The following is an 18,847-nucleotide window of genomic DNA, read 5'->3' on the forward strand; positions in this document are numbered from 1 at the left end:
TTGGCCTGATTATTAGCTAGCGGCCTACTTCTGGGCATTGTCACTTCTAAAATCTTGGACCAGCATCGTCGAGAAGAAGATTCTTCCTTAGCTCTAGTACAAACGAGCCAGATAGGAAAACCCCGGGAGCTTACAACTGCTTGAGCAGGCTGATCTTTGTTGAGATCAGTGTTGAATGATCTCTGCATCTTCCTTTTTATCTACTTACTACAACAGTGATTAGATGTGAAGCATCTCAGTTGCCTACTACAGCAACTCGTGACTCGGCATGTCTTGTTGAACTCTCGGGTTTGTGCTCCTGCTCCACCTCCCGCCATGCAACAAGCAACACACTTCACAGCTAGCAAGAATTCTCCGACCTTGCTTTTCCACGCATTACACGCAACAGCCAAAAGCCTCGAGCTTTCGCCTCTTCTCCACTTGATGATCCACATAGCAGCACCAAAGAAATTGCAACCGCTGGTTCTTCCATGAACTCCATCCTTAGTAACCTTTGGAGCTCGAAAGCTCTGTTCAATGACAATATATTCCCCCCTTGGGACCCATTGTGACCTTAACTGCATTAGACAACTGCTCCAAACCATGTAACAATGCAATGTGTTTCTATTCGAAAACATGGTTTGAAATTAAACTTTGTGCTCAATCATACATGTCATCGAGAAGAAATGCAATCATACAAGTAATGCCCCACATGAAAAAATGGATGCATTGAAAAAATAGTGCTTAGCCTATGTACATGTGCCCATGCATCATGTAAGATGCAAACATAGTTCCTTGATTACTTTAGATCCATAACCTCTCCTCTCATCACTCATCAAGGAAGAAATGTTGTACTTGGCTTCATCCTCCCAAAATCTCACAATTTCTCAAGAAAATAATAGTCCTCATGATGTTGACCAAGAAAATAACCCATCTCACAATTGAAGGTGTCCTTCATGACCCTCAAACTCACCCAACCTCCTTTTCCACTCAACAGGTACATCTTAGTCCATAGAATCCCCTCGATTCTCTTTACATCTCTTGCAAACTATTTCAACATCATCATGAAAAGTTCACACATTCTCTCTCTCTCTTCCTCTTCCTCTTCCTCTCTCTCTCTCTCTTAGCAAGAATCCCGTCCCAGTCTTGGCCACATGTCCAAAGGACTTTATCTACTATCCACCTCAAGAAAATGCAGCTACTCCACTTAGCATGAAGGGAGGTCCACGTTGCCTACACAATACCCCCTCCCCTATGATGTTTGAGTTATGTATCGCAACCCATGGAGAGAGAGAGAGAGAGAGAGAGAGAGGTGAAGGTAAAGAATGCGTAGCTTCTTCTTCACCTTCTACTCGTCTCCATTCAGCTTACCATCTAAGCAACATGGTAGCTAAATCCCCCCTGCTCTTGTGCGTTGCTCAACTACTGGCCTACACTGCCATTTATCAAGTGGCAATGCCTCATTTGCCCATGCATCATATACACTGGCCATTTGATTGCGCACCATGTGCTTATATGCCCCTTTAGCCATGGGAAGTAACCCACAGGGATGCTTGATGGTAGTGGAGAAGCTTGCCGATGTTGGTAGGAGATGAAGTTATAAAGCATGCTAGTGTTGTAGTTCAAGATATTGCTAAGGCTTTACATCTTGCCCAACATGTTGGTGGGAGATGCTGCTGCTAAAGCTGAGCTAAGCCCTATATCCCTTTCATTTGCCTTGCCACCCATCCAACATGATGCTGAGCTTGACACATGTTCTTCACACCCACTTGCTTGCTGCACTTGTGGCCACCTACCACAATGTATCACAAAGGGTGTACTTAAGCTCAAACTCAAAGCTTGGACTAAAGTTTAATGGAGAAAGGAGAATGGCTTTCTTTTCCTCTTGCTCAAGAATGTGGCATGGTCCACCATTGAAGCTGGAGCTCATGTCGTATGCGAGCTGAAGATAAACTTATATGAGACACAAACATAGAGAGAGATGGTTGATGAGTGTTTTTGGTCCACGAAGAGCAGTGCTGTGAGAGAGAATAAGCTATGAGTTATGACTGGATAGAAAGGTTCTGAGCACCCTTTGAATTTGTATAAAAAGGAGAGTAAATTCTAAGGGCAAAAGAGAATATAAGTCGCTTTCTAGGCCCACTCATCATCTATAGGTCTGGGAGTCCTATAATCTTGCCACATAGGTCCGGTCTAATAACTTTCCTACCCTTGTTTTGTAAGTTAGCCTTGGAAAGTGCGAAAGTAACAGATAGACTAGGAATCAAAAAGACAAGCATTCTCAGACATCTCTACCTCTCTGTCTGTCTGTCTGTCTGTCTCTTTCTCTATGTAAGTAAGTCCTTTTGCGTGCGTGCTCACTCGGGTGAAGCAAGAGGGATGGCAATGTTCCCGCAGTTCGCGTCCACAGCTGCAAGCTTCACGCGCGCCTCGTCCCTGGTGTTCAAGGTGGGCACCGACGCCCATCTCTACGACGATCCTCACGACGCCGACATCGTCAGGCTCCTCGACAGCAAGTTCGATGCCGAGAAAGTGGAGGCCATGAAACGTCTCCTGGCCCTCATGTCTCAGGGCTGCGACGTCTCCTCCTTCTTCCCCCAGGTCAGTCTGGAATCGCAGATCCATGATCATTGATTATCCTATCATAATACTACTCCATCATTCTTATGCAACAGAAACAAATAATACACGCTTCCTCTAAGGCACAAATGCGGCTCATGTAGGTGAGAGAAATCAATCATTATGTTTCTAGATCGAACATAAAACCGTCACATTGAATAATGGATTTAACGGTATGGAATGCTTGGCTGATAATCAATATCTAGCCTTGGAAAGATAGCATGATTTTCTCGTGTCATAGACTGTAGGAGCTTGAGGACCTGTTCCCATCACCATTATGGTTCCCAACCAGTTCGACCATTGGTTGGGAATCTGTAAAGACTTGATTGCACGCGCAACGTATTATGCGGCATATAAAATGCAATTTTCATAGCGTCGAAATCTGTGCTGCGAAAGAGAAAAGACTGATAAGAAAAAAGGGTGCGTGGGCTGGTTGCGAACCTTTTAGGACCATGCCTTCACCCATGGGCTGAAAAGATTTGGGTTCCGAAATCAATTGCAAATCCAAACACCATGGAAACATGCAAATGTGGGAAATGGTTCCCATCTTGTTTGTGAACCAAGCTCTAGTGGGGACAAGTCTTGAGTTAGGGAATTTCAAGAAGATATATCTCGTAGCCTTGGAAGGGTAGCATCATGCGCGACTTTTAAGTAGCTTGAAGTTTGCAATTTTACAAAGGTGGGGTGCCTTTGAGCTGGTTCATGATTACTAGGTGAGAAAAAGGTTTATTTGGAGCATGCCCTTAGTGTAAGTGTGCCACGTGTAAGCATTTGCAAACTAGAGTTGTCCCTCTTCATTGCCACCGATCAACTCCAAGAGTAGTAAGATTTTGCCAATAGAGATCTCTCACTTGGAGTATACCTTATCGAGCAATACAAAATGAGTGCAAACAAGAGAATTTTCACACAAGACAACACATCAATTTGATAGAAAATAAACCACTTGGACTAATTGACTCCAGATTTGGTCATTCCTAAAGTTCAATCTATTTTTACCTATATCCACTTTAGTAACCTTTTCGTCTTAATGATTGGCAAAAATAGAATTAGAGGAGTGTAATCACCCAAATAGACATTTCAACTAGTTTTTAATTTCTAGAGCTAGCATGTGGCATACTAACATTTGACTTATCTTGACATTTTTTTGGTGATTTTGCATGTATGCCTATCCAAGGGTAACTATTTGATGTTAATCATTTCTCTTTTTGAAAATACCGATTCTTAGCACAAGGAAAGTTGTTCCATCAGACAAGTACTTGGTCTTTATGACCCCCTTCACACCTATCACATTCCACCTTGTTGGACGCACAACCAACTCCCATATCTCATTACAGTTGATAGAATCAAGCTCACCTTGGATGTGTTGGAGCCTCTTGAAGAGTGGTAGGCTCTCTATCCTCCAAGATTTAAGTCATAAGGGCACAGTTTACACATTATGTCCTTGCCTCTACTACAATCTAGCTCATCAACGACTCTCCGATATCTTTGTGATTTGGCCAACCTTGAAACTAGTTTTGATGAGTTGAAATACCATGGAAACTTTGTGGTTTTTAGCTATTCAATGCTCAAAGCTTCAATTGGGCATTTGTGTGCTTGTAGATGAACCAATTACAATAGTTTTGGGTGATGTTGCCCTCTTTCTTCCCCTCTAAATCTCTCTCTCATGTGTATATGCATTATGGGGCACACAAAGTTCCCAACTAGCCATGGCCCCTACCACATCAACACTAAGTTTACACAAAATGCCACTTCAAAAGGAAAAACAACTAAAGGTCACTTTCCATGCCATTGATAATGCCCAACTCTGTGCCTCTATTGCTTGCATATCTACTGTTTGAGTTGTTCTAGCTCTTGTAGCCACTACCTCTTGAGTTGTGTATCTAATGGACATGAGGTATGCATTCTTTAATGACGTTCTTGAGGAGGAGATCTATGTTGATTAGTCTCTAGGTTTTAGTGTGCTCGGTAAGGAGGATCATGTGTACCGCTTGTGGAAGGCCTTCTATGGCCTGAAGCAAGCTTTGAGAGCTTGGTATTAGCGGATAGATTGCTTGTTTCTTGAGCAGGGCTTTCATAGTTTAGATCATGACCCCCATCCCTACTTTCGATTGAATGGTTAGGGTTGTATTCTTGTCATCCTCTATGTGGATGACCTTATTTTGATGGGCAGCCATACACAGGAGGTGGAGTGTACATGCGAGATATTTCGCTAGGAGTTTGACATGATCAATCTTAGTGAGTGTCATTTTCTCCCAAGTCTTGAGATGGATCGACTTCCTCTAGGCGTATTTATCCCATAGCATAGGTACATCTTTGAGCTCTTGTCAAAGTTTAAAATGGGTTCTTGTAAGCCTATTACTTGCCCCATAGATGTTGTGCCCAAAGTTGTAGATTCAGTTGGGGGGAAGAAGAAGAAAGGGAAATCAAAGGCTAAATGACAGTTTGAGTTTTTTAGACTTTGACTCTGACTTGGAGAAGCCTAAGTGACCATATTGTGGGAAGGGGACACATCTAGATGATAAATGTTGAAAGAAGTACCCTCATCTTCGCCTGGGAGCAAAGGATGTAGCTAAAACATTTGAACCTTAAACCTCTACTCCAGCAGTTACCCATGAGTCGGTGTTTTTTCATATTGTTGAGTTGGAGGAGCCTTCTTAAGTGGTTGCCTTATCTTTTGAGAGGCCTTGGTTGGTCGATAGTGGAGTCTCTAGTCATATGACTCCACGAGGTGAACTGTTGTAGGAACTATGCCCTTTTGAGGGTTTCGTCATTGTTGGTGACATTGTATTGGTGCCTATTAATGGGGTTGGTATTATGCCTTTGTTTCTTGATTGCGCATTGAGCTCCCTTTCACATGCCCTTTATGTTTCGAACTTGGGTTTTCGACAACTCTTAGTTTATGGCCTTACTAGGCTTGGTACTCGGGCTGTCTTCACTGAGTAGGTCGTTTGTATTGAGGACTCTTCTATCGGGGGGCTGTTGTCGTGATAGGTTGGTAGGAGAGTGGGCTTTACAGGCTCTATTTCCCTTCTCTTATGCAAGGCCCTTCGAGGTAGTGGTCTATTGCTACACCTGTTCCTGCTTGTGCACCGCACCCTTTATTCCACAGGTTTCTTTCCATCCCCTACCCTCTTCTTCAGTGGTTCTCTCGTACCCCCCATTCCTTTCAGAGGGGGATGATCTTGGTGATGCGGTTGTGGATTTCCTAGCCCCTAGTGTTTTAGAGGGGTTTTCCCAGGATTGTGAGAAGCTTCTTCATTGGCAGTCTTCATTGATGGACTTCATTGACATTGGCTTTCCTCTTACTGCCCCAGGATCTGTTTCCTCCTTGGCCTTTTGCCACATCTAAGATTTGAGAGGGGGTGTTAGTAGTCATGATTGTTATGCCTTGTTATTTCTTGCCTATGAGCCTAAGTCTAAGTTAGATGAGGATTTTAGGAGCTCTGACCTGTCTGTCACTTATTTTGACGGAGGAGGTAGCACATTCTAGAGCAACCATTTTATTGCCTCTCAATGCATTTTCTCCTCCGGTTGGGATTTTGTGCCCATTTATTTGACAGTTTTTGTATACATTAGTATGCCTTCACTTGTCAAACATTGTCTATATTTGCCAGGAATTTTTCATGCACATTTGACATTTTTATCTACATTAATTGCTGGTTGGCCCTTTTAAAGGGCCCAAATAGCAAGTCGGCTAGATTTAGGAGTGTTTAGCTATTTATAGCCATCCTCCACTCACTTAGTAGATCATCTCTCATTCTTCCCTTGCAGGTTTGTAGGTGCACACTTCGACTTCGGTCTTCTCCTCCGTTTCTAGTGCTGCTATCATCATTAGCTTGATTTGGTGCCCTCACATTGATGCTATTGGCTACATGGAAGGATTGATCATTTCTCCTCATGTATTTAGCATTTGTTCCTTGTTCATTGTAGATTGAAGGCCTAGAGACTAGAATTTCAATCACTAAAACTGGGGCAATTTTGGGAGATCCAAGTGGCCATTCAACCTACTGTAAATGTCTCGAACAATATAGTATACTTAACAATTATAATATTCGTTTGTTTTCGAGACTTAATGTTTCAAGAAATGAAGAAAATAAATACTTAAAGCTGAATATAACAATTACTTAAAAAATTACAGCCATGGAAACATAAAAGTAATGGAGATAAGATTGAGGATTAAAGATGGATAATCCTCGCAAAAGAATGTATTTTTGCTCAACCCAAGTTCCTTAGGGAAGAGCTTGGTTACAATCGACCTAAGATATAGTAGTAGTTACTACTCTTACAAGATCATGCAAAGATATACATCCACACATGCATCACTTACTATGCAGTAAAAACAAGAGATTTCTTTACAAAAGAGGTGAGTAGAAAGAGGGAAAATCAGCTATTCTTAATTGTTGATTAACAATACATCGATATGGCTTGCTTCTTGTTCTTGAAAGGAAAAAAGTGCTCGAGGAGGGTTTGCTGTCCTGTAAAATAGCAGTGAAAGAGTAGGGAATATGGGAGTAAAGTTTACAGCCAAGAAAACTGATGTAGAATGAGGAAGTATCAGTTCTCTTTACAGAAGAAAGGGGAAAGCTAGCACAAAAACAAAAGTGGAGTAGCATAAGACAAGTGCCTAGCCACATGTCATAAGGTGTAACAAGTGGTGGGACACTTGGAAGTTTGTATGACAAGTGTTAAGGCACTTGTCTCTTTTTTATGGCCCTTCTTTTTGTGGTGAATATTGTCAAGAATAGAAATAACCAAATTTAGTAAGTATTGCTAGAACATAAAACTTATTGTTTTCAAAACTGTCATTCTTATTTTTTAGAACTAACATTTTTAGACGGATTCGAGGCTCCTAAAATTGAGAGATCCCCCCAATATGGATGTCATGTGAAAGCTCTTTAAAGTACAAAAATAGTATTGAAATCTTTATACAAGTTTTCTATGCAAAGATATATGCAATTTAAGCTTTTAGCCTATGCATGCACATTGTACAAACATTTCATGATTATGTCATCTTGCTGATTGTAATTGTTTGTTCTAGTGAATTGAGCCCACTTTTCAAGGCATTAATCCTTTCTGTGTGCGAGCTTGACCTTGGTATGCTAGTTTTGGTCACAAGCGCCCAATTGAGTCGTATGGGTGGAAGTGTGTACTATCTTTTCTATAACTTGTTGCATGGGTCTACCATAACGGATGGTCACTCATCAATGGCAAGTTCTAATGCATTTTTCTTTATATGTAGTAAGTATAAAGTAAACAAATTTAATAGACAATTAAATATACAAAATAATAGAAAGGATACAAATTCTTTTTCTATCCTGTTATGACACCTCAATATTTGGGGCTAAATTTGTCACCCAAGGAGCACAATTGAAGGCCAATCCCTGTGCAAACCAAGGGGCAAATTGGTTGGAAGGCTTGTTGGTCATTTATGACAGCAAGAGGTAGTTGGATATGCGGAGGAGATTAAAGAATCTCAGTGTACTCCATCTATTTGCAATAAAAGATAAAGGAATACCACAAGGGGTGCTAGTTTAGGGGCCAATAGACTATCCATTGTCCAAGTTTAACTGGTAATTATGCGTTTCAATTTATGTACTTTAATTGCTTCTTGTAATTATTGATTACTCAAGTTAGTACTAGCCTTTTCGAGGACGAAGGTTGGTTTTATGGTTTCATTGCTGAGATACCATTAATTCCCTTGACTTGGTGGGCCCGAGGCACCTGGATAAAGGTCAAAAGCTTTGCTTTAGTGCTGAAATTATGTTTGTTGAGCATTTGCAACAAGTATGTCTTATTATAGTGAGATGGGGTCAACTAGTGATGATGCATCTTAGTTTGAAAATGCACATAATGAAGGAAAAATGCAAAGCCTAATCTTTGGAATATGCCTACAACATGGACAGCAAGGAGAAAATGTGGTTGACCAAGAAGTAGGTCCTAGGCCACATGATGTGGGTCACCAGTAAGGAGATGAAGAATATGATGACTAATTTAAGGCTCGGTTGAAGGCATCATTTGACATCTATGCTCAATTGGCTAAAGGTCCACAATTCAAGAGATTTTTGAACTCTCCTAAAAAGGACAGCAAGGGCAAGAAGAAAATGTCATCTTCAAAGGCATTGGGGCATGAAAAACCCCCCAAAGGGCAGCCATCATAGCCTGAAGATGCATCAAAGATTGGTGATGAGTAAAAGCAATTGGTATCAATGGGATTGGATATGCAAGTGCAAGGCTATCTTGGTAGTGCCTATCCAATGGGTTTTGGACAGCTGAGCATGCATACAAGTATGGGACAGCTAGGATACTTTGGTGGTGATACTATTTTTCATGCTATGGTGGGTCAAGGACCACATATGGGGATGTATGGCACAACTCCTTTGTTAGCAATTTAGCCAGCTTATGAGTGAGTTTGGGCAAGTGCAGTTGTGGGCTGGGCATTGCAAACTATTTTAGGTATTTTTCATTGTCATTATTTTGGTGATTTTGGCCATTTATTGCTGGCCGATTGCATATTTATGCTGGTCGACTTGTTATTTTGTTGGCATTATTTTATGTCTATACATTCTGGCTTCGTCCTTCTCGGTTTGTATCATCATCATCTACTTGCAAATTCCCAAAGCAGGTCCTGTTGGAGAGGAGATGGTACTTGTGCCCATGGAGTCAGTGACTCACTATTGTATGTAATTGTCCCATGTTTGGTATATGGATTCCGTTTCTTGAGCATATCTCTGAGTTCTCCCTTTGCAATATTCTTTTGTTTTCTGTTTTCTCGTGTTGTGCAGTCTATTATAGTAATATTCTACGCTTCCATTGTTGCACCCACCTTTGACATGGTATTAGACATCTGTGTTCGGGCTCTGGGTGCTCTTTTCTATTGTGGACAGTCTGCCCTCACACTGTTTTGCCACCGATCAGTCTCTTGAATCTTCTTGTCTTCTGCAGCACAAGTGACCTGTCCTTGCTCCAAATCGGGCTGATTTTCTACCCCTGTAGTCAGCATTTCATCTCAGTTGCCTACATTTTTGTTTTTTTGCATTATTTTAATGCTGATGCCTGCATTTAATGCTTGTCTGTTTGTGTTTTGATCTGCAGCTTCTATGTTTTCAGCATTTAATGCTTGTGCAAGCTGGGCGACAACATTTCCAACATTCGGATAGGGTTTTTTGACTATTTTCATCCCAATTATCTCAAATTTTGTAGTCGTTTACTAATCAGCTCTTCTTTACATTGCTTGTGAACTCGACATTTGTGCAATTTGTGCTGTGCTTGGCTATACTCTCTCTATTCTCTATTCTTTATCTTTTCTTCCCATTCTCTCCAAATGGCTTCTCCTTGCTATTCTACTGATGACAAACTTCATGGAGTGTTGTTATGAACGTATGGTTTATGTAGAAGTGATTATGGTACAAGGTTTATGGAGCTATTGAGTGTCCTTAGCGCCCTACTCCTTTTCTTAATGATTGGAACCAGGACAACCATGAAGAAGTTGTCCTTACTTGGGATTTCGATGATGCACCTTCATATTTTGATCTTTTTCAATGTATCTCTAAAGAGGTGTTATGAGCAGTTTTCTCTTGTAGGATAGCTTCAGCGGTATGGGAGAAGCCTCAATAGATGAAGTTTGAGCCTAAGGATATTGTCCAATCATTCTTACTTCGTGTTACACAGGTACAAGATTAGCTTTGTTGAACCCAGTCCGTGCTTCTAGAGGTTCATCTCATTGGGATTGTGCTTAACAAGAGCTCTTTGGAGTTTATTGGAGATACCAATGCTTTGTGGTTCCAAATATCATTGACGTAAGTGAGCTTTATACATATGTCCTCGATGGTGCTTGAGCATGAGGCATCATTGCAATTATAGGGGAGGCTTCCATCTTGGCATGGTGGCCAAGATGAGACATATGTAGCTTTAAAGAGAGGTGATATGAAGAAGTTGTTGAAGGCCAAGTGTTTTCACTGTGGTAAGAAGAACATTTTTGCAAGGATTGTAAGGAGTTAGTGGCTTCGAAGAAAAAAAAGAAGCACGATACAGGCTCCTCTGATGAGTCATCTTTCTCCTTGGACTCTGATTTGGATTCTTGGATCAAGGCGAAGGCCAAGACGTGGAAGTTATTCTCTTTTTTAGATCAAGGGAAGGGCTTAGTAGCCTCTGTTGTTACTTTCTAGTGTAGTTGATGTAGTCATCCCTCATGACTCATGGTGCTAAAGAGGGAGCATGAGAGGGTAATGAGGTGGGATAGGTGAGCCTCATCTATACAGGTATGCAGGTGCATAGGTTCTAGAGAGGGACTACCTTGGTGCATCGATTGAAGTCTAGTTAGTAGCCTTTGAAATCTTGGAGCTGGGGTTGACATCTAGGTTCATGATGGGTTGTGTCTTGACAGAGAGCGGGATTGGCTTCTAGTCAGAGCTCACTTGAGGGGACATTATGGTGGTCTGGTTGAAGGTGAGGAATCCATGCCCATTTATGCTCAGAGGCAATAGTGATAGGATAATCACATGTGCTATTGTGAGGCATGGTTGAACATCAGGTTCTCTTTGTGGCACCTTGATGGTGGCTCGATCACCCATGGCTTGGGTATCCATGGTCCTATTTTGGTGGTCTTTGCTGTATGGACTATGATTTTTCATTATCATTGCATCATTGTATTGTATTAGATTACCCATGATCTGAGAAAGGGGGTTAGTAGTTTAGTTAGCTCACGAGTGAGTTAAGGTATGTGTAGTTATGGGTTGGGCATTGTTGACTATCTTAGGTACTTTTTATTGTCATTATTCTGACAATTTGGGCCATTTAGGTGTACACGCACCCTTACACATGTACTATATATATATTATCAAAAACCTAAAGTGGTACTTTGAGATCGTATCCACATAGTCTTATGCTCACTCTCACTCTCACTCTCTACTTTGCACTCACAATCTCTCATTGTGCGAACCTCTGCATCGTGTGTCTCGATCCTTGTGCACTCACTGACAAATTGGTACTAGAGGCTAGAGCTTAGGTTGTTGGAGCTGCGTCTGGATAGTTGTCAGAGCTGCATTAGGACTTAAATGTGCTTACAGAAATTGCAGGAGATTAATTTAAAAAAAATACTAGAAAAAAAACGCAGAGCCGTCAGGCACGCCTTTGACGGGTTGATTGGCGTCGGGCATTGCAGACAAGCTGGCGAGCGAGGCGACTAACGTCGCAGGCGAGCTGACGAGCGAAGCGTGCAGTAGCTGGCGGGACGTCGGGCAATCGAACGAGCAGGGACGAGTTGGCAGTCGATGAGCGAAGCGACTGATGGTTGGTTGGATGGAGGTGATGCTCGAGACAGTTGGCGAGCGTGGCACAACAGACAGAACTAGTAGGTCGAGTTGTTGATGCTTTAGATGGATTGGCGAGGCAGCTGACATGGCGTGCAACACAAGGGCTGACAAGAGGCAGCCTGGCGTGTGGCGCAAGAAGCAACTCATGCTGCTGCAGGTCGTGGCGAATCTGACGGGGCAGAGTTGGTGGACTGAGTGGGGAGCTCCCACAGGTTGAGCGGAGCTGAGCTGAACGGAACCTCGGCTGAACAGGGCCAATGTTACTTTGATACCAAATGTGAGAGAGGACAGCAGGATCGAAACTCAGCACAGAAAACAGTAGAGAGTAGAGAGTGAAGCATGACACCCAATGCAATAGACTGAAAGAGTGTAAATTGAAAGTACAAGGTACAACCCTTAAACCTTAGGGTTGTAGAGGGGTGTTCACACCCGAACACGGTAAGTGCATGTAAGTGTGTGTCATAAGCACATACGAAATAATACCATAAGTCTGGGGAAAAAAACCTCTCCTACCGAGAGTAAAAGTGCCCCAGTGTCCTATTGATCACCGACACTCCGATGTGAGTGTAGGCGTAAGTGAGGCGTGAGTGAAATACCCAATAGAAGCTTGAGGTTATACACAATTTTGAAATATGGCAAAAATAGTGCTACAATGTCTTGGTGTAGAAGAAATAGGTGAAGCCCATCAAAGCTAAGGGAATAAGACTAGTATGTATGGACCAAGAAGAGTGGGATGATTTGGATGAGCTTGCACGCTCTACAATAGAGCTCTCAGTGTCAGACAACTTGCTCTTTAACATTGAGAAGCTGAAATTTGCATATGAAAAGTGGTGAAGACTTGAGGAATTGTATGCTCAAAAAAATGCAGCCAGCAAGGTTTATTGGCTAAAAAAGTTGATGGACCTTCGCGTGAAGGAAGGTACAGCCATGTCTGTACATTTGAATGAGTTCAACTCAATAGTTAGCTGATTGGTTTGGATTTTCACATTGATGATGAGTTCAAGGCTACTTTCTTGCTATGCACTTTGCATGAAAGTTGGGATACTTTTAGGACAGCTTCGAGTAACTCAAATGCTCAACTGTTATATTTTGATGTGGAAAGTTCTTTGCTGATGGAAAAACTCAACATGCAAAATAATTCATTAAACAAGTCTTTTAATGTATTGCACACTAGGGACAGATTTCAGCAAAAGGGTAATTTTGAAAATAGAGCACGTAACAACTCTCGTCGCAAAATTGTGGAGTGTCATCATTGTGGCAGGAAAGGGTACTACAAATGGGACTGTTTTCTCTTGAAGAAAGAGAGGCAAAAGCAAAAACACTAAAGACAACAAGGCTGAGAAAAAGGACAGCCAACTTGTAAAGAAAAGCTGTGTGAAGATAGAGGAGGTAAATGTAGTCACTCATGAGAATGACAATGACAGTGATGTACTCCTTGCTTCTTCTTTGAGTGCACATGCATTGATTATAGATTTTATTGATGACATGTACACTTGGATACTTGATTCAAGTGTGTCTTTTCATGTCACACCACATCATGAGTGATTTTTTGATTACAATGGTGGTGCACGTGGTGTTATCCACTTGGGGGATAACTATGCATGCCAAATTGTAGATATTGGTAGTGTGAAATTGGAATTTCAGTATGGCTTCATGTTTGTTTTGCATGATGTGAGACATGTACCTTAGCTTAAGAAGAGCTTGATAGGCATAGGGCAACCAGATGACGAAGGCTATTATATCACCTTTGGGGATAGCAAATTGAAAATTCGTAAGGGCTCTTGCATGGTTGCCAAGGGCTCTAAAAGTGATACTTTGTATCCTTTGTATATATCTAGCGTGTGTGACTATGTAGTCGCCATAACCGAGCAGCCAAGTGTTTCTTTGTGGCACAATTGGTCGGGGCATATGAGTCAAACTGGAATGAAAGCTTTCTCATTTGGGTTATTTGCCATATTTGAGGTATGTTGATTTTGAACAATGTGATCATTGTATTTATGGTAAGCATGCTCAAATGTCACAAAAAAAATCTCTCTAAAGTCTTCATCCTTAGAGTTGGTACATTCAGATGTATGTTAGATGCTAAGTTACCTCTAGGGGAAAAGAAATATTTCATTACTTTTGTTGATGATGTCACATACAAAGTATGGGTTTATCCAATCTGCCGTAAAGATGAGGTCTTGGATAAAATTTAAACATTCCTGGCACTTGCTGAACATTAGACCAGCAAGACATTGAAGTGTCTTCGCTCTGACAATGGTGGGGAATATGTGTCCAAAGCCTTTCAAGACTTTTGTGACAGCAAAGGGATTAAAAGGGAGCTCATCGCCCCTCACAATCCACCCCAAAATGGTGTTGTAGAGCGTATAAACAAGGCCATTCAAGACATGGTCTGTACAATGCTGTCACATGCTGCTTTACCTCATGGATTTTGGATAGAGGCTATTATGATAGCCGTACACTTGATTACTCAGTTGCTACACATGTCTTTTTGGGGGAGGGGGGAAGTCTTGCAAGAAGTGTGGTTGGGTAAGCCATATTTGTATGCTCACTTGAGAGTGTTTGGCTGCGAGGCATTTGTGCATACTCGCAAGAAAGAACGCAACAAACTTGGGCCAAAGTCCTACAAGTGTATTTTCCTAGGATATGGTGATGAGGGTGAAATGGGGTATAGGTTATGTGATCTTGAAAAAATGAAAATTATATGTAACAATGATGTTATCTTCTGGGAAAATTGCATGCATAAATGGCCTAAAAAGACTGAGGAAGTCAAAAGGGTTGTATTCCTAGATGTACCGATAGGACAGCAAAGAATGCCCGCTACATTGCAGCAAATACATGTTGTAAATGGCCCTGAAAATGCAGGGGATGATGCTGAAAATGATCAACAAGATATTGCATATGATGTACCACAACTTCTATAAGAACAAATGGCTTCGGAACAATAAGAACCAACTGTATAGCATGTTGAACCTGCAAAAGAGCAGGTTGTTAATGCAGATTTGCAGGCTGGATAGCCAACAAATCTTGATCATTGGGTCTGTAGGTCGACCAGAATGCAAAAACAGCCAGATAGGTTTGTTCCTAGTGTCAATTATGTGGCTGATTATGCCATGTTGATTGATTGTGGTGAGTTGTCATGCTTCAAGGAAGCAATGGAGAGAAATGACAGCTAGAAATGGCATAAGGCTATGTTGTCAAAGATGGAATCTCTCATGAAAAATGACACTTGGGATTTGGTGCATTTTCCTAAAGTGTAGAAATTGCTACCATGCAAATGGGTTTACAAAATGAAAGTCACTTCTAGTTCTTTGCGAAGGTACAAAGCACGATTGGTTACTAAAGGGTACAAGCAAGAACATGGAATTGATTTTGATGGAATTTTTTTATATTGTAGTCAAAATGACTACTTTGTGAATTATTTTGGGCTTGGTTGCATCTGAAGATATGGGACTCAAACAAATGGATGTAAAAATAGCTTTCTTACATGCTGATTTGCATGAGATCTATATGCTGTAGCTTGAGGGTTTTGTTGCAAAGGGAAAAGAGCACATGGTATGTAAACTCAATAAGAGTTTGTATGGGCTAAAACAAGTACCACAAGAATGGTATCATCAATTTGATACATTTAATGCAGTCTTAGGGATTTTTATAAATCTCAAGTTGATCACTGCTTATATACCAAGAAGGCAGTAGATGGCAGCCTTATTCTCTTTGTATTGTTGGGTGTAAAGTCCCTTTGGGTGTGAAGTCCCTTAATCTCCATGTGTATAAACTTATGGGTATGAACACACCCTTATCTGTACCCTAACATATAAATACATTTTATTCTTTGTGTACCGATACTCAATTGGTACACTTATCTTGGGATTCTCTCACTCTCACTCTAAACAGTGCTCTTGCTTCACTTTTGTCTTGCACTTCATTACACACTCCTCCCAACAAACTGGCATTAGAGTTGAGGTAAGAGTGTGCGCGCTTTCCAAGGACAGTGCGAGTCAGTCTTGCATGTGTGCGTGAAAGAGTGAGGTAGCTTACCTTTCAACTAGTTGAGCATGAGTAGGCGTTCGACTTGATCAGGCGACAGCTGTCGTGACCAGAGGGAGACTGACAGGTTGTCAACGTGATTGGTGTGGTGCAATAGGGCAATTGTTGTGACCAGACGGAGACCAACAAGCAGTTAGTGTGACTGGTGTGGCATAATAGGTTAGGCGCGATAGGTATGTGACTCAACAAGTAGGCTAGCAAGCGACGACGCGAGTTTCGGACGTGGTAGCAAGTCAGGTGCGACAAACGAGGTGTGAGGTAGGTCAATGGGCGCCACGCTTCAGTGGCTCCCTTCTTCGTCATTTTTTCTTTAAATTATTTCTTGTAGTCTATTTCCCTTTTCATTGACGGGGATTCACATGCATAAGTACAACTCCTAGATTTGTGCATATTTATGCCCGAAAATTTGGGGGTTTTCCTAGATTTGATATTGGTCATGCATAACAGTGACATTGGACCCAGAAATTGCAGAAATTGTGCACATTGGTCTTGAAAATTTTGGGGCTTTTCATATATTAGTCAAATTTTGCTGAGTTGAGCTGAATTTATTGACATTGTTGCACATTTGAACCCGAAAAATTTGGGTCCTTTGCAAAATTTTGCTAAATTTGCCTGTTTTATGATCTCGAGAACACATATTAATGCAAGTGGGGTAGATTGATTAGTGAAATTTTGGGACTTTTGCTGAAATTTGTGAATTTTTGCAAAATTGATGTGTGAAATGCACATTGGGGACATTGCCAAAGCAATCTTGGTGCTGTAAGTAGTGAAATTTGAGTTTATCATCTCCCATTTGTGATATTTTGAAGAATTTGTAGAGAATTCTGGTGTTTCTGTGTATCAGAAGTGCTTTTGGGCACATATCTATGCAGTACACATGTTTGGCAGCTTCCATTGAGTTGATATATTGCTGAATGTTCATGGTGCAGGAGTCTTAGTGATCACTTGCAAATCTGGGACTATTGCAAATGTATTTTTGGTGATATTGCTGAAGTGGGAGTCCCTTTGCAGTGGTGTATGCATGGATTATATGCTGAAATCTCAGTTATATTGTTGAAAGTCATTCCTTCTACTGCTGTACATGAACTTGGATCAAATCTTGCTCTTATCTCTTGAAAATTTGGGCTGAAATAAGCTGAATATTCAGCCTAATATTTACTGTCATAAAATACAGCATTGGTACTTGGCACTTTGTTGAATAATGGCCACTAATGCTTCTAGCAGCAATGATGCTAAATCCCTTCTTGAAATCAAGAGGTCTGATGGCATTGGCTTTGACTTGTGGAAGGATAGGATGCAAGGCATTTTGTTTCTCAAGGATTGTGATGATACTCTCTTGGAAATCAAGCCTGTAGGTATCATAGATGAGGATTGGGCTAGACTCAACAAGAAGGCCATTGCATACATTAAAATTGTTTGTATCTGATTAAGCGTCTTGATACGGCTTATGCCATATGGGAAAAGTTGATAGATACCTATGAAAATATAACTCCAATAAATGAAGTGCATCTCGTACGCAAGCTTGTGAATGTGGAGTTGGATGAGTCTAAGCTAGCATCGGAGCATTTGAGTGCTTTCACAGGGATTTTGAGTCAGTTGTTGCAGGGCTTTGGTTTGCAGCCTTTCAATGATAAATTGAAGGCTATTTTCTTGTTGATGACTTTGCGTGATAGCTGGGAGTCTTTGGTTGTTTCACTAAGCAACAACCCTGCTTTAACCTTTGATGGTGCTAGGGGCTCTATTCTCAATGAGGAGATTAGAAGAAAGTCCAGTGGAGAAAACATTGGTTCAGCTTATCATCTTAGAGGTAGGTTAGAAGAGAGAGGTAATGTAAGAAATAAAGGCAAAATTTGGAGTAAACGCAAGGGCAAATAGTAGGATGTTACTTGCTATCAATGTGGGCGTAGGGCATAAAAAGCCCGATTGTTGATACTACAAGAAAGAGCAAGAAAGAAAGAAATAGCAAGGAAAGAGAAAGGAGGATAACAACTCTTCCTCAAAAGAAGTTGCAAAGGCAAATGTTGCATCTAGTGTGGTCATTGAAGAGCTCTCCGACATTGGAGAGATACTTGTTGCAGTCTCATGCAATGATATAGATGTTATGGCAGTAGCATGTGATATGCACATCACTAAAAGGAGGTGATTGATGCCTTACTTTTAGCTCATGATGGGCTGTCCCAATCATGGATAATGGACAATGGTGCCTCTTTTCATGTTACTTCCTCTTTGGAGTTCTTTTTTAAATACATTGCAGGTTGCCTAGGCAAGGTTTACTTGGGCAACAATTATGCATGTGAAATAGAGGTTGTAGGTACCATTTACTTGGCTCTTAAATTTTAATAATGGCCAAGAGCTGATTTTACAGGATGTCAGATATGCACCTGGTATAAAGAAAACTCTATTGTCAGTTTCACAACTTGATGCAACAGGATGCTTTACCACCTTTGGTGGTGGATCTTGGAAGGTTCACAAGGGCTTTATGCTGATTGTTAAAGGCAGCAAAAAGGGGACTTAGTACTATTTGCATTGTAAAGTATCACCTGATCAGTTTTTGGCTATGCTTGCAGTTCATTCTCAGATGGAACTTTGGCATAAAAGACTTGCCCATATATGCTAGAAAGGCCTTCAGGTTCTCACGTCTTTAGGGAGATTTGATGCTAAAGGCTTTGGTCTCAATTTTTGTAATGATTGCATATATGGAAAATACGTGAAGTCTTCTTATTACTCTGGTATCACTAAAAGATCCAATGCTCTTGACTTAGTAGACTTTGAAGTATGCACCATGCCTGTTAATTCACATGGGAGTGTATAGTACTTTGTCACTTTTATTGATGATTTCAGTAGAAAGTTATGGGTGCATGTGTTAAAGAGTAAAAAGGAAGTGTTGGATG

At 41.1% G+C, this 18,847-nt stretch overlaps 1 protein-coding gene across 1 annotated transcript in view; it reads left to right on the forward strand.

The window, feature by feature from the left end:
• Positions 1 to 2,229: 2,229 nt before the first annotated feature.
• PAT2 (protein affected trafficking 2) overlaps positions 2,230 to 18,847 on the forward strand; it is a 98,757-nt gene continuing 82,139 nt past the window's right edge. Inside the window, exon 1 of the mRNA XM_087686599.1 lies at positions 2,230 to 2,580. Within this exon, the coding sequence (XP_087542725.1) occupies positions 2,359 to 2,580 (222 nt within the window). The 5' untranslated portion in view covers positions 2,230 to 2,358. The remainder of the gene's footprint in view (positions 2,581 to 18,847) is intronic.

This window comes from Lygodium microphyllum, chromosome 10, assembly GCF_053477565.2.
Source record: "Lygodium microphyllum isolate KBCC chromosome 10, Lygodium_microphyllum_v1.1.10, whole genome shotgun sequence".
NCBI lineage: Eukaryota > Viridiplantae > Streptophyta > Polypodiopsida > Schizaeales > Lygodiaceae > Lygodium > Lygodium microphyllum.